Source organism: Myiozetetes cayanensis, unplaced genomic scaffold (genome assembly GCF_022539395.1).
Source record: "Myiozetetes cayanensis isolate MyiCay16 unplaced genomic scaffold, myiCay2020 scf22, whole genome shotgun sequence".
Taxonomy (NCBI): domain Eukaryota; kingdom Metazoa; phylum Chordata; class Aves; order Passeriformes; family Tyrannidae; genus Myiozetetes; species Myiozetetes cayanensis.
In genome coordinates this window covers 11,965,451-11,980,729 of record NW_026087434.1, presented here as the reverse complement: position 1 = coordinate 11,980,729, position 15,279 = coordinate 11,965,451, and the positions used below count along the sequence as shown (strand labels likewise).

The 15,279-nt window shown below is 48.9% G+C and overlaps 1 protein-coding gene across 2 annotated transcripts in view; it reads right to left on the bottom strand.

The window, feature by feature from the left end:
• GAS7 (growth arrest specific 7) overlaps positions 1–12,069 on the bottom strand; it is a 98,470-nt gene extending 86,401 nt beyond the window's left edge. For both annotated transcript variants that reach the window (XM_050319544.1, XM_050319545.1), the window contains exon 1: positions 11,782–12,069. In XM_050319544.1, coding sequence (XP_050175501.1) covers positions 11,782–11,964 — 183 coding nt within the window. In that variant the 5' untranslated portion in view covers positions 11,965–12,069. The remainder of the gene's footprint in view (positions 1–11,781) is intronic.
• Between the last annotated feature and the right edge of the window lie 3,210 nt (positions 12,070–15,279).

The window sequence follows — 15,279 nt, the reverse complement described above, 5'->3', positions numbered from 1 at the left end:
ACTACCAAAATCTTGCCAGATCTTGACACTGCCTCTTCTATGACCAAACCTCACTCGTGTAGCAACTGGAACTGCTCCTGCGCTGCACCAGCTCGTCGCTGTGGGTCAGGCTTTGTGGCAATGGCTCAAGGAGGAGCATGTGGGCACACAGCAGCTGCAGGGTTTTGTTTTGGAAACATGACTAACGTGCTAAATAAGTGAATTAGAAAGGATCAGGAAGACAAAGCAGATCCAGCCAGCCAATTTAAAAGAACGTTCTGAAACTGCTTATAGAGATCACAGCAAAACTAAGCAGAATGACAGAATACACTCAATTAGCAATGCTATAGCCATGGTGGCATAAACATCCCATAATACTCTTGGGAGTGCTGATGGTACCTCCTGTTACACCAACTATCACAGGCATGCTTGTGAAAGTATAAACTCCTTTCTAGGAAGACTTTCAGAAGAAAAGAAGCAGTGAAGGAGTGAGAAAACTACTGTGCAAAATAAGACATAGGTAAGCCAGAAGGCAAGGAGCAGAAGCAAAAAAGAGTGAGTCTTCCTCAAATCAAAGGTCAAATGATGCCACTCGCTTCTCAGACAATTCAGGAAAGGGCAAGTGAGGTGAGTTTTATATATGTTCAGGTTACACATGACTATTTATATGAACTCCAGTAAGTCTTCAAAGAACAGATAACAACACAAGAAACAAAATACACTAGTAATAAATGCAAAATATTACATATGGAGGTAATAATTGGAATCCAACAGGTACTTTTTATGTTCCAAACCATGTCCACCAGCTCAAAGATTCTTGTTCTTTCCCTCAGTCTTCCACAAAAGCCAGTCTCTTGTAGCCCAGGTTGCTGCTTCACATTAATCCCTTCCATGCTCCCCATTCCACTGCTGCATTTTTCCCAAGCAGTCTTAGGGTTGCTTGGCCTGTCCCTGGCTGAAGGAGGAGCAGGAGCAGTGGTGAACTGCCAGAAGTACACTGCAGGTGCAGTAAGGGACTGCATTTAATCCTGAGCTAACAGATATTAAGGAAGTTTTTATCGGGATTCCAAGTAAAAGACAGGGGCAAATCTGGGAAGATCAAAGGAGCAGCTTAGGGCTTTTAATTATGTTGTTATCCCTCTCCACACTCACACCTTTCTCCCTTTTTCTCACTGTTGGGCTCCCAAAGAGTGAGAGGGCATTTCAAAGACCAAGATTCAGTGCTAATGGGACAGCCTGACAATTCCAAGCTGCATATCCAGCCCAGAGGAGCTCCTGTTCCTGCTTTTTCTCTCTGTGATGTGCTAAAGCCTTGCAGATTGCCCCTGCTCTGGAAGCATCACCACCAATGCTGTCCAGCTCTGCATTCAGCAGCTGGGCTGGGTAGATTCTCTGCAGCTTTACATCAGCTGTGCCCCTTCTTTGCTTAAAATCATAGAATATCTCATCAGAGCACTCTGTAGAGCAGCCATGGAAAACTCACACACCTTCCTTACAGACCTTGGTCTGATCCATTCTACGATACAAAATCCCAGGCGCTCCCAAGACTCTTATTTCTAATTACCTGCTACTGAGGGTTTTTTCCTCCAGGGAAAACCAACTTACAGGGCAGAAGAGAGGCACAGAACTGATCAATAGGAGGATAAAAAGTGAGAGCAGGCAAAAGAATTAATGTTGGAATTATTCTCTTCTTGGGGACTGCAGCAGCAGCAGTCCAGGAGGCCACTGCAAGTGCCACAGAGCTGGGAAAGCCCTGGGAGATCTGTGCAATAAACAAACTCAGTGCTCAAACACACACACTGGAAGACCATAGTGCTTTTGCTGCCAGCATCACAGTGGGAATACCTGTGGCTCAAGAATTGTCTGCAGAGTCTACTCTTACCAACTATGAATGTAGGAAAAGTGCCAGACAGGTCTCAAATTATGTCAAAGAAAGATTTTTCAACCTTTGGGTCTGCACCTGTTGAGGAGTTCAAAGATCAGTGACCAAAGTCATCTGTCAGTCAGCCTAAATGAACTCCGAAGTGCCTCTACCGATGACTGAGTACTGAGGGGACTGCTCACAAATGCTGACAAAGGTGTATCTGAAAAGACACCGGCCTGTTTCACTGCCAGATATGTTCTACAAAATGCAGAGTAGCAGATTCTGAACAAGCCATGGCACCCCTTTCTGGAATTTGCCAGCAAAAAAGCAAACCACAAATGTACTAGGCTAATACAAAAGCTATTTTGATAGCATTATATGGAAAACTGGATTACTAGTACAAGCAAAAAGCTTTCTCTGCTATTCCATACACCTGCAAAAGGAGTGCCCCCAAGGGTGGTCACCATGGAAGGTACAGAGAAGGTACCATGGCAGGCAGTGCTGCCAGAGAGTCTCTATCCCAGGGAGCACACAGCCTGCTCTCCCTCTTAGCCACAAGTGCACTTTTGCAGGTATGGCAGGTATGCAAGGGGCTCTCCCATGCCAAACCCCTTCCTGCAGGGGTTCTGCAGGTACAGTGCAAACCTGTTGACAGCCCTGCCACATACCAACCCTGTCCTCTCAACAGGTAAGGTTTTACACAGTGGCGTGACATAAAAAATTCCAAATACACTAAAGCATACTTATATTTTTCAAGACAAACATTCATTGAAGAACGCTGTTCTTGGAAAACAGTGGCTGAGCAAACTGTTGCCCCTGGTTTCATGCTGCTCTGCACACTAAGTGGCTCATACCAATAAAAGGAGTGTGACATGTAATTAAATACGGCCAATGACACTTTCAAGTGCCATGAACTGATGACAACATGCAAAGCACAGCGTGGGGACCACCAATTCCATTATGCTGCTTTCAGGTTTCCCCAGGTCCTCTGTCCCTGCCTGCTAACATGAGCCATGCAGGGTTACTCGAAATGAGCACACGGGGAGCAGCCACCGTGCCACAGTCCCAGATTTTGGGAAGCTTCCAGCAAACCTGCTGTGTGTGCTCAGGGAGAGAGGCACAGCCCAAAAGTGCTGGGTGTTGAAGAAGGAGCCCAGAATGAGTGCTCCCTGGAAGTGCCAGAAATCAAAGACAGAAATATCAGTGCCTTTTGTCAAATATTCCAAGACACAAGTTAGCAGTGCCTGGCTCTCTACACTCTGCTGAGGGTAGGAACAGGATGACCACAGGCATCGTGAGAAATTCCCGTGGCCCCAAGTTGTAGCGTGGCCACAGTGAAAACAACTGCAACAGTCCCAAACATTTCCAAAGACAGATACTATCTGCAATGCTGCAGCACCACATACTTGCTGCTGTTGTTGTGGGACTTCTCCAAAACAGAAGAATGTCCTATCTTTGGGATTGCACTTGGTGTCAGCAGTCAGTGAAATAACGAAACCAAGTCCTGAGCACATACTCAGACACTTCAGATTCTAATAATGCAGCACCAGGCTGCATTCCTGATAATAATGGGCTCCATATGCATAAGCAATCATGGAAGGAATCACAGAAAATAAAACAAAGGTTTAATCTGGTTAGTTAAATGACCAGTTAATTCTACCCGATCATTTATTATCACAAAAGTAAAAGTGAAGTAAGTAGAGAAAAACAAATCCCACCAAACTGCTAGAATCTTCCCGTCCTGTTTCAGAGCCAAATTTTCCATACTGGACACCAAAATAAAATTTTATTTTTAGAAAATAACAAGTATCTGGCATCTTCTCATTATTCCCATTGTGTTTTTTTAAACTACATTCCGTATAAAGTGCTATGTAAGTACATTCAGCACTTGATGTTTGTGGCACAATACTCAAGGCACTAAAGGTGCATTTTGCACCCAAGCTGGAAAGTGAGACTAGAATTTCCTTTGCCTACCACTGCAGAAATCACTTGTGTGTTTTTCTACAGGACATGTGCTCCATTCAGAGCAGAGCGAGAATGAGTTGGGAATTCTTTTGGAAACTGAGCAATCCTCAAGTGAGTCGTCAATGATCCACATTTTTCATTGTCTCTCTATATGAACCCTTTCCATGCAGGTGCACAGCAACTCAATCTTTCACGTTAGAAGGCAGACATCTGCAGGGAGACTGTGTTCAGACTCTCTTTGTAACCACCAGGCTGTAAGAGATCCTCCAGTTTAAGCCTCCCATGAGGATATCTTTCAGCTAAGGATAAAGAAAAAACATCTTTAAAAATTCTGTCCTGTGTAAATTCTGTAAGGTCAACAGTGTGACTGTTCTCACCTGCTACAGCTGCAGCATGCATGAGTCCAGCTTCTGCAATGCCCCAATGTGTGCAGCAGACAGAGGAGCTCACAAAAAGTGCCAGAACCATCTGTAAGACCCTTCCCTTCACAAATTTTGGCTATTTCTGGCACTATTCAGTTTTTATATTCTACCTATAACTTCAACAGTCTGAGACAACTATCACCAGATACATAACAGACATCAATCTGATAGGAGAGGGATTGTGAACTGCAGCATCACATCTCCTTCACATTCTCCTGGGACTTTAAATTCCCCCAGAAAACTTGATTGAAGAGTGATTTTCTGGCAGCACAACATCATTTCCTCTCCCTTTTATATTTGATTTCATTCACATTTGCCAGAAATGTCAATGGTCAGATGACCACAAGTTTCATATTCTGAAAAATACAGTTACAGAAAGTCAGAGATACAAAAAAGACGCTGTGAAATTAAACTGCAAGGCAATCCCACAGGATTCTCACTGTAACTCCTGTCTCACAAATGCCTCACTTCAGACAAAGGTTTGCTGTTAAATCAGGCAGAGCAAACCACCCTCAGCACCTTTTAGCACTGAACTTTGAAAACTTCACCTTTCCCCTGAGACAACACCTACAGCAGCATGCACCTACAGCAGTGCAGATCTCCCCCTCTGCCTTCCTCAGGGAGTCATCTCTGCACCAAAAGAATGAAAACCATCCTTCTGCACCCAAGGGAGTTGCCATCCCCTCTTCAGCCATGGTTGCTGCCCCAGCACCATCTCTCAGAGGCAGCAAAATGGCCAGAACGCTCAGGAAGGTGCCACAAGCACCCCCAAGCAGGAGATAGGAGTACCAGTCCCACCCTGGCAGTGATGCTCCTCCCCAGCACCATCTCTCAGGGGCAGCAGAACAGGCAGGATGCTCAGAATGGTGCCACGAGCATCTCTGGGCAGGGAGCACCAGTTCTAGTCTGGCAGTTGCTCAGCTGAGTAGCTGAACTGCTCAGCTTGTAGCACCAGAACAGGTGTCCTGAGCACAACACTGTGTGCATTCCCTGGCCACAAAGAAGGGTTCAGCACCCACAGCCTTATCCCACCGGATTAAACATCAGATTCCCCTCCCATTAAACAAGACTACAGGTATGAACATTACTTCCTCCATGGCGTATCCTTAGGAAAAGCATCCCCCTTGGTCCTTGTGGTTCTCCGTGAGTTTAATGTTAAGCTGATTTCTGAGTGGGAAGATGGAGGAATGAATGAAAGAGCATGAGATAACAAACTCCAAGAATGCAGAAGAACCTTCTGAGAAAGCAAAGCACCATCACTGTGCAGAGGATACAGGCATCCTCCATACTCAACCTTACTCTCCTCTGTACAATCATCAGGAAAAGCTCTGTTGCAACAGGTACCAACATCTCCTCTCTTCTAAGTGTATCATCATCCACATTATACAGCTCCCATGAAGGCAGACAGAAGCTCCAGCTGCCTGTTTCAGTGCTTGCTGTGGCAGCACAGCCATCCCACCACAGCACTGGGGCAGCAATGCTTGTTTCCGGGACTGACTGGATATTTTCAGACAGAATGGTTTGGGGTTTTTCTTAGTGAAAATATGCTCCATCACTAAGGTGAAGTAAAAATCTCTCTGAAAATAGGGGTTTCTTCATAATAGTGTTTCACAGAAATGTTCAGAATATTGTCATGAAATGGAATTCTCCATGCTCATCAGCTGGCAGGTTCTTGTTTCTCCCTAAGGACACTGTCTCCTTGGATGCTATCAGCTTATGACAAGATACAGTTAGGTACAGAAATCCTCTACACATTATCTGCTATTACAAAATAAATTAGAGGCATTACAATTTCTATGTATTCTCCTTTTTCTCTGTGTCTCCCTGGGCACAATGAAGGAAGCAGTGCTATGGCAGGCCACGCCTCCTGCAGCTGGATGGGCCACAACCTCCAGGCTCAAATGTTTGCACATCTGCATGTCCATGTGGCAGCTGTCCCACGCTGGGTTAGGTGAGGAGCATCACCCCCTGAGTATTACACAGCCGTGGAAGCAGTGAACACTCTGTCTGACACTTGCAGCTGAAGCATGGCCCAGGGAGAAGGGCACAGTTCATACCTTCCTAAGTGCCTCACGGTTCTGGTAAATCAAGCTGTGTAAAATGCAGACAAGATCAGTGGCAGCTTGCAGTCCTACTCAGTCCAGCTTGTCCAGTCAGATTCCAAAGCCACCTCCATCCACGCTGGAAGCGCACGCTGTGCTTCATACAGAGACTTACATCTGTGGGATGACTGAAGCTATAAAAAGTGCTGACAATTTCCAGCAAATTTGCATGTGTTGCTGCTGCTGCTTATGTAAGTGATTTCTAGCTAACTACAAATACAAAAAGCAAGACCCAAAATAGATTTAAAACAAACTACTTGCAAATGTGACTGAATGACACATCTCCCCAGCCCTCCAAAAATCACTTATCTAGAAAAGGCAGACGCAACAGAGATTTCTCCAGAGGGTCCCATGCTGGTCCTCCTGTAATACACACCCCTGAGGACTAACACCACCTCACTCTCTTGACATCTGTGTTGCCCATAAAGGTTGTCACACACTGAAACAACTGAGCCTTGTCCTAGGTTGCTCTTAGGTTTGGATCTTCTGCATTCATCATCATCCCAAGCATCTCTGATGCAGGTGGGGTGAGGAGGCAGCCAGTCTTGGGGTAGGAAGCATGTGACTGTCAAGAAATCCCTCAGTGTGTTACTCACCACACTCCACTGGCTCTACACCAGTGTTCATCACGGCAGTGCTGGTTCCTCGCCTCATCTTCACAGACTCCCTCTTGCACCAGGCTGGGAAGAGCAATTACTTAACCTGGGACTGTGACAGTCTGGTACCGAGGGGCCCTGCAGGGCTCTGCTCTAATGGCCAAAAGGTCAGGCAAAAACATAAAGCACACAGGAGAGAGGAAAGGGTCAGAAAGTCCCTGACTTTCAGATCTCATGGCTGCTATAGCTGTTAATCACCAAAGGAGGGGTGAGGGTTGAAGCTGATGGTACCTACTTAGTGGGATTCAGCACTGCAGATCAGCTTGCACAGACCAAGATCAGTCAAAGCAAAACCAGCTGAATCTGGCAGCAGTCTTCAGGATTCCTCTGGTGTCCACAGATTCTCATGCTCAGGAAATACTGGTTAGGGACTATTTCTCCATTTACCTACTATCTCCAAGAGCACAACATTATAAGAAAGAGTTACTTGGTTTTCCAACACAAGGAAGACAAGGATATACTGGAGAGAGTCTGGCAAGGGGCCACAATGATGATTAAGGGACTTGGAGCATCTGTCATACAAGGAAAGGCTGAAAGAACTGGGACTGTTTAGCATCAAGACAAGAAGGCTTGAGAGGGATGTTACGAATGTGAATAAAATCCTATGGGGGGACACTAAAGAAAGCATAGACTGACTGTTCTCAGTGATATCCTGTGAAATTGGATTCAATGGGCATAAGATAACACATAGAAAATCCCTTTAGAGGGACACAAGACAAAACTGTGAGGGTAGTCAAACACTGGAACACATTATCCAGAACAGTTGTAGTGTCCACCCTTGCACATACTAAAAACCTGACAGACATGGCCAGGGAAGACAGACTAGCTGATCTCTGAGATCCTTCCAACCCAGTGACTCTGTGAAAAAGACCACAGCAACCTCCTCAACTTCTCCCAACCAGCCCAGCCTCAGGGAACCCATCCAGAACACCACCATGGAGCTGATACCCTCCCTTGCTCACTGTTTTTGATAGTCTTTTGGTTTATGCTGGTCCTTTTGCTCTATGACAACAGTATCCTCTCCAGAGCTCACACAGACATGTCATTTCTGGCTCATCCTTACCACATGCTCCTCCAGCTCTCATTGGTTCCATCACTGCCCTGAGCATGAACCTTCAGCCATGGTTTTCCTACAACCCATCACTGGGCTTGCAGCAGCCACAGGAGCAGGAACCAAAGGATGCCAAATGTCTTTACCTCTCTGCGTCTTTCTTGCATCACGTTTACAACATTTTTGGTTCTTTTCTTGATCTTCTGTGATAAATGAATTGAAAACACATTTTTGCTAGCAAGAGAACTCAGGAGGCGGCAAAGGCAACAGCCCTCAGGAACACCCATCGCTGGCATTGGGTTTTGTTTCCTGCCAGCCACCTTCATGGTTTTCTCAGAGCTGCCCAGCTCTTCATTTGCCATTACAGCCTCTTCAGGTTACCCACCAGCCATGCCTACCCCAGTTTTCTTTGCAAGAGCCAAGAGCTACCACTCACTGTGAGAGCACACGAGGCGGGAGAGCTGCCCCATTCTCAGTTCCTAGAGGAGCCAGCTGGATGATCACTGCTGGCAACTCCAAAGCCTGGCTGCCTCTGAGGAGACGCAGGTGCTGTTTGGTGCACCAGGTTCCTCCCAAATCAGTGATAGCATCAGGAACAGTCATTTCTCCTCCTTCATCCAGCAGGAACCAGCACGCCTCTGACTGGCTGCTGAGCCACCGCTCGAGGGTGGGAGAGATTCTGTTCTCTGCTGTTCTTCACACCTTTCTCACTTCCCTCTTTCAGCTCAGGACCAAAACTCAGCACAGACTTCAGACCAGCTTTGTCAGAGGAGATGCCAGTGCTGATAAATGTGAAGCCCTATGAATGAGAATATTCAACCTTTCTGTCTAAACCCAGTGCATACTTTAAGTCACAAAGGCTCTGGAAGAAGGCCACCTCCTTTTGGTAGCTCCCAGCCACTCAACAGACTTTGTTGAGTGTAGAAAGGGTGTGTGCCATGTAGGGCAAACACTGGCAGCCCTGGCATACCTCTGACAATGCCACAAGCCACATTCAGTCACTGCTGTGGCAGAAAATGCAGCCAGTTCTCCTTTGGGCTCCAGAGAGAGCACAGGTACCTTCTGCAGTGAACTGGGCATGGGGAAATGAGGGTGGGACAGACTGAGGGAGTAACATCTTCCTCTTTCAACAATATGTGGTTAAGTTCAGCTCAGGACGTAGCACTGAACCTTCCTGAGGGGCCAGGGCCACCCAAAGCCAATGCAAGGGCTGGCTGGTACAGAAAGGAGACTCATGGCCATGGCCCCATCTGAACAGGCACTGTCACCACCTCCCTGAAGCCAGCTCCAGTGTCAATGTGACTGGGCAGGGACTCGGATCAGAGAACAGACAAGAACAGTATTTCTATTGTGGTGTCTTTCAGCTGGATCAAGTCTTGAGGAAGCTGCATACCTGCACACAAGGGAAAGGCCACCTGTACACATGGAGAAGGCCTGCACAGAGCCATGACAGACACACACAGAGCTTCCTTCTTCTGTGTGCCAGGTACCTGTGATCTACTGTGATGTGTGCCAAGTACCTGTGATCCCATAAATTTCATCAATTTGGTTATTAACTCTCATTTGACATATTTATTAACTCTGGCTTATAGCCCTTATTAGGTACCATCTCTGAAGTAAAGGAAAACATGCCAGAGTGAATACACTCAGCACTTGCCCTCTTTCTTGCCTTCTTCCTGAAGGTTTGCTCAGGAGAAAGGAGGCCAGGCTGTGTAGACAACTGGTCTTTGCAAAGTTTTCACTGGTACATGAGCCAAGGGTCAGAAGGCCACATCTGCGGGACTGCAGGCACGGATCTGAGAACAGTGGAACTTGCTCAGACTTTAGCAGGGAAAGACAAATTTCCGAGATGATGACAGGAAAGCAAAGTTATGGTGTTTGCAGAAGTGATTCCCCCCTGTCTTTGCTTAGCCGAGTTTGTCACATCTCATGATACACTTTGCCTCAAACAATTCCCAAATTCCTAGTTAGATGTGCAAATATTTAGCAATTTGTGAAACTACAAACATTCACCTATTCCTGTAAATGATCTTGTAGGTGGCAAAACTGCAAAACAAAAGGACTCCCACATTCCAAAACTAACAAAAGAAGTGCTTCAGTGGCACGGGAAAATCCCTGGCCTCACTCTTGTAGCATGAAGAGGGCAACTTTTGCTCCTACTTTCCTGTCTGTCCATGTAATAATGACAATCAGGAAATCAACAGAAACATCACAGATTTTTTAATTTATTCGGACATGAGAAACCAAAAGACAGTGCCAGATCTGTGCGCAAAATGTCCTTTTGCACAGAATCTTTTGCTTACAGAACATTGCTCTATATGCAACTGGTGGGCAGGTTCTGCTCAGGGCTCTGCTTTTTGCCCCTCGGATTCCCTGGAGGGTATGCATGGAAAACCTGGGATGGGCACTGCCAGCCTTGCATACAAGCAAAGCAGGCTGGTCCTGAGGAAACTGGAGGACAAACATAAGCTGACCTGAGAAAGGTTGTGCTGTGCTGCTAATGGCTTCAGCCCAGTCACTGCACAGAGACACTCCCGGAGACGCTGCCATACCCATATCCTCCAAATGACAACAGGGCACAGCCAGTGAGGGAAGGACTGAGGGGGTCATGGCAGTGCCATGTGCCAGTGCCAGTTCTTGCTTTGGCGCACAAGCAGTCCTGAGGTGGGAATCCAACTGTCACCCCAACTGTCAGGGCCCTGAAAACAACTAAAGCCAACAGAACTTCTCAGCATCATGACAGAAAGTCCATGACCTTTGGGTCTGGACTACTGACCCTAACCCTGCTGGGGCTCCCTGAGCCATGCCACATGTATGGTAGCAAGGTATCTGCAGCCAGCTGGGAAACGGCTGCAACAAGAGGGGAGAAGAGAAGGAGAAGACTCCACAGAGACCTTAGAGCATCTTCCAGTACCTAAAGGGGATCTAAGAGAGCTGCAGAGAGACTTCAGACAGGGGCATGGAGTGACAGGACAAGGAGGAATGGCTCTGAACTGAGGAAGGGTAGGTTTAGATTAGATATTAGAAAGAAATTCTTTCCCATGAGGAAAAGAGGGTGGTAAGGGTGATGAGGCCCTGGCACAGGTTGCCCAAAAAAGCTGTGGCTGCTCCATCCCTGGAAGGGTTCAAGACTAGGTTGGATGGGGCTTGGAGCAACCTGGGATAGTGGAACGTGTCCCTGCCCATGGTAAGCAGGGTGTAATGGGATGATCTTTAGAGTACATTCCTACCCAAACCATGTTGTGATTCTATGATTCTGTACCTGAATTACCTCTTCCATAACATGAAGCCATAAGATGTTCAGTGAAAGGAAATGAAAGGGAGCGGAAGGGGGAGAGAGAGGAGGGAGTGTATCTTGCCCAGCATCTGGCCCTCGTGAGTGACTGGCAGGGGCTGCCTCACCGCAGCCACTGACTTCTGCTGCTGTTTAGCGATTGTGAAAACCCAAGTGTCTGGAGCAGCCCGCAGCTCGCCACGCACCTGAGCCCTGCTCATGGCTACGACTGCGGGTACCACAGGCTCTGCCTGCCCGAGCGGGGCCGGGCAGGCGGCTCCTCCTCCGACCCCCAGCAGCCTCAGCCGGGGCACCTGCCCGGGCACAGGGCACAGCGATGCCGAGGGGTCCCCAGGAGCAGCGCCGTGTGGGCCGCGAGGGCCCCCCCAGCACTGCCGGCACCCCCCGGGACATCCCCGGGCCGCCCCCGCCCGCCCGGCGCGGCCCCGGCCCCGGCCCCGCTCCTACCTCCAGCAGCTGGACGTAGCTGGCCGGGAACCAGCCTCGCAGCCCGTCCTCCTTCTGTCCTTCCCACCAGCCGCCGTCTGGCACCTGCAGCACCGTGATCAGCTCCCCCGCGGCGAAGCGCAGCCCTTGCCGGTGCCGCTCCCCGGAGAAGGGGTACAGCGCCTGGCAGCGGGTCCCCGACATCCCGCCGGGACGCGCCCGTCGCCCGCACCCCGCAGGGCTGCGGGAGGGCCCGGCCACTCCTCTCCGTGGGCCCCGCTCCGCCCGGGGCCGCGGGCAGTGGGAGCGGAGCAGCCCCGGCGCCCACGGGCACCGCCGGCTCGGGGTGGGGCGGGAGAGGCGGGACGGGAGGAGGAGGAGAGGGGGAGGAGGAGAGAGGGAGGAGGGGGAGGAGGGGTGAGGGGGAGGAAGCAGGGGGCGGAGAGGCGGTGCGGGTGGGCAGAGCGATCCGCGGGTGTGACATTCGTGTCGGCGGGACGGAGAGAGAAACCCTGGGTGATCCTGAGAGACAAGGGGGAGACACCGTGTGTGTGCCAGTGCACGGGAAAAACCTCGTGCGTCTGTGTCTGTGTGTGACAGACACTGTCCGAGGGCCACTCTGTGTGCCACCTGTGCTTATGTGAGGGCCACTGTGTGTGAGGGACACTGTGTGTGAGGGACAGACGCTCTTCCCCGTGGGTGCGTTGGTGATACCCACGTGTCTGTGAGAGGCACCCGTGTGTATGATAGTCACCATGCCTGTAACAGCAAGACACCCGCGTATCCACCAAAGGTGCCATGTGAGACACTGTCTGAAGCGCGAGACACTGTGTGTCCATCTCCTCTCTGTGAGAGATGGTGTGGGAGGCACCATGTGTCTGTAACACCGGCAGTTATGACCCCCTGTGCCTGAGACTGATTGCATTTGTGGAGACTCATGTCTTTGTGAGACATGTCTGTATGTCTGAGACACTGTGCATTTGTTACACACACCCAAGGGTGTGAAATCCATTTTGCCTGAAAGACATTGTGTGACACACTCAAGCATGTAGGAAGTGTGTGTGTGACACATCCTCAAGTGCGTGTGTCTTTGCAACACTCGGTTGAGTGCACAACTTGCTTCATGCGTACATCTGACTGCAGCACATGAGTGAGACACCTCTATGTGGCACTCAGGTCGGTGGGACACTTCTGTGTCTGTGAGAAATGCACTGCCAGAGTGCGTATGACACCCTCATCTGGGTGACACTTCTACGTACGTGTGTGTAAGTCACCACCCTCTGTGTATTTTGTTTATGAACACCCACTCTGTGCACAGCCTGCTCTGAGTGTGCCTGACTGCCTCACTCTGCAGCGTGTGTGTGACTTGTGTGTTTGTCTGGGTAAGTCACATCTGTCTGCATACACATCCTGATTTTACTCTTTGCCAGTCCCATGTTTGGGTGTGTATGAACACGTGTGTATGTCTGTCCAGGTATGCGAACCTGACTCAATGCATGTATGTAACCTATACCTGTACAAGCACACTCAGGATGTGTGTGTATGAAGCCCAGGCAGACATGTGTGTGTGGCCTGCTGCAGGGTGGGCTGCCTGACCCACTACACTTCCTTGTGTGTCTAAAAGAACATATGTACACTGTGAGACTTACCCACAGAGTTCTTGAGCTCTGCATGTGTGCAGAGGCATACCTGCAAGGCAGAGTACACGTACCTGAGTGCCTGTGCTACATCTGGTGTGTTGTTGATGGGATATGTACCTGTGCCTTTGTGTATGAGAGTCTCACAAAACTGTATGCGAGAAACTCAACCTTGTATAAAAGTGTAGAGATGTCTGCTTGTGCAGGAGACACCCGTGTGCATGTGAGAGACTCATCTGTGACTGCAACTCACAGGGGTGCATATAAGCACACACCTTGAGGTTCAGCTGCCTGTGCTATCTACGTGTGGCTTTCCCAGAATGGGTAGAATTTGCTCACACAGGAGACTGACCTCTACGTGTGCTTATGGGACAGCCATGTGAAATCCACCTCCACGTGCATGTCTGTGTGGTTGTGTGTGAGCTGCACGTGTGTGTCTGTGTACACCTGTGCATGAGACGCCCCTGAGCTGTAAGAATCAGTGACTGGTGTGACTCACTGCACCACAAGTGTGTATGAGGGTCTTATCCATGTTAGTGCAACCTGCTGCACAGTGACCTGCACACATGGAACCCATCAGTAGTATGTGTGGCACGTGGAGGACAGGAGAGTCTTGCTTCCGCATGTGCAAGAGTCACACCAGCATACATGTGGCAGGGATGGATCTGCCTGTCTGACAGCCTGCCACCCACCATCCTTTTGTAGTTAGTTGATGGAGAGGGGAACAAACCTTATGTTGAGTTCCGACATCAGTGAGATGAATGGGTCCTTCTCCCTGCTGAGTGGTGGGAGCCAGCCATGCCCAACCCTCCTCTGAGGCTCACTCTAGATTGCCTCCAGGCACTGTGTGTCTGTGGAGGAGCAGGAAAACACGTGTCTTCTTCCAGTGCATTTATGACACTCTTTGGAGCATCACAAGTGTGTGAGCACTGAACTTGGTGTGCTTGTGTTTGAGAACCTTGTTGGTCTGCAGGAGAGACTGACTGCAGTGCAGGGGCTGTGACTGACTCCAGAATGCACACACATACGTGTAGGATGATACTTGTCTGTGTACACATCACTCACTTCACTGTGTGTGTGACACAGTCCACTGGAAATGTGACGAAACCTAACAATAGGTGCAGCTCATGAAACTTGGGATGCATCATTTGCCTCAGTCCATAGTGTGCATGTCCCAACAACAGCAGGCACTTCTCTGCAGGAGAAGTGGGGAGATGTTCTTCTCTGGAGAGATCCTCCATTTGACAGTGTGCTCCTGTATAAGCCGCAGGGTATTCCTGCACGCTGCTCCGGACAACATGAGGTCTGTGCCAGGGATTCTCCCTATATACAGTACAAAACAGTCTCCATATTCCATCACAGAAACCATTCAGTTGTTGTCCTGGTCTACTACACAAGAGTGCCCATTTGTATGCTGCACTTTTGAGTGTGCAGCTGTTCATGTGACTGCAACCTGTGTGTGATGCTCCTTGCCCATCTGTAACTCCGTCACCTTACACGTGTCCATGATCTACTGCAGTGTGTGGCAGTCAGTTGTTCAGTTGTTCACCTGCCTGTGGCTGTCTGTGTCTGTGCAACTCTCTTCATGGAGCAGGTGCTTGGGTAGGTGCTGTGGTGTTGTGCTGGGAGATCAGTCCCTTTCACAGACCCCATCTGGCCACTAACTGCTGTATGGCCTGTCCTGTTCTCCTGTTCCTAAGATTCAGATTTCTTTCTCTCTCTTTTTTTTTTTTTTTTTTTTTTTTTTAAATGGAGGAAGAGCCTCCAGTTTCTCCTTTTGATTTGTTCTTGCTTTGCAATCACTAATGAGGTGTGAGTTCGGAACAATTACGATTTTTGTGCCCACAATGTATTATCATGTGTGTATATCCTGGCTTGGGGC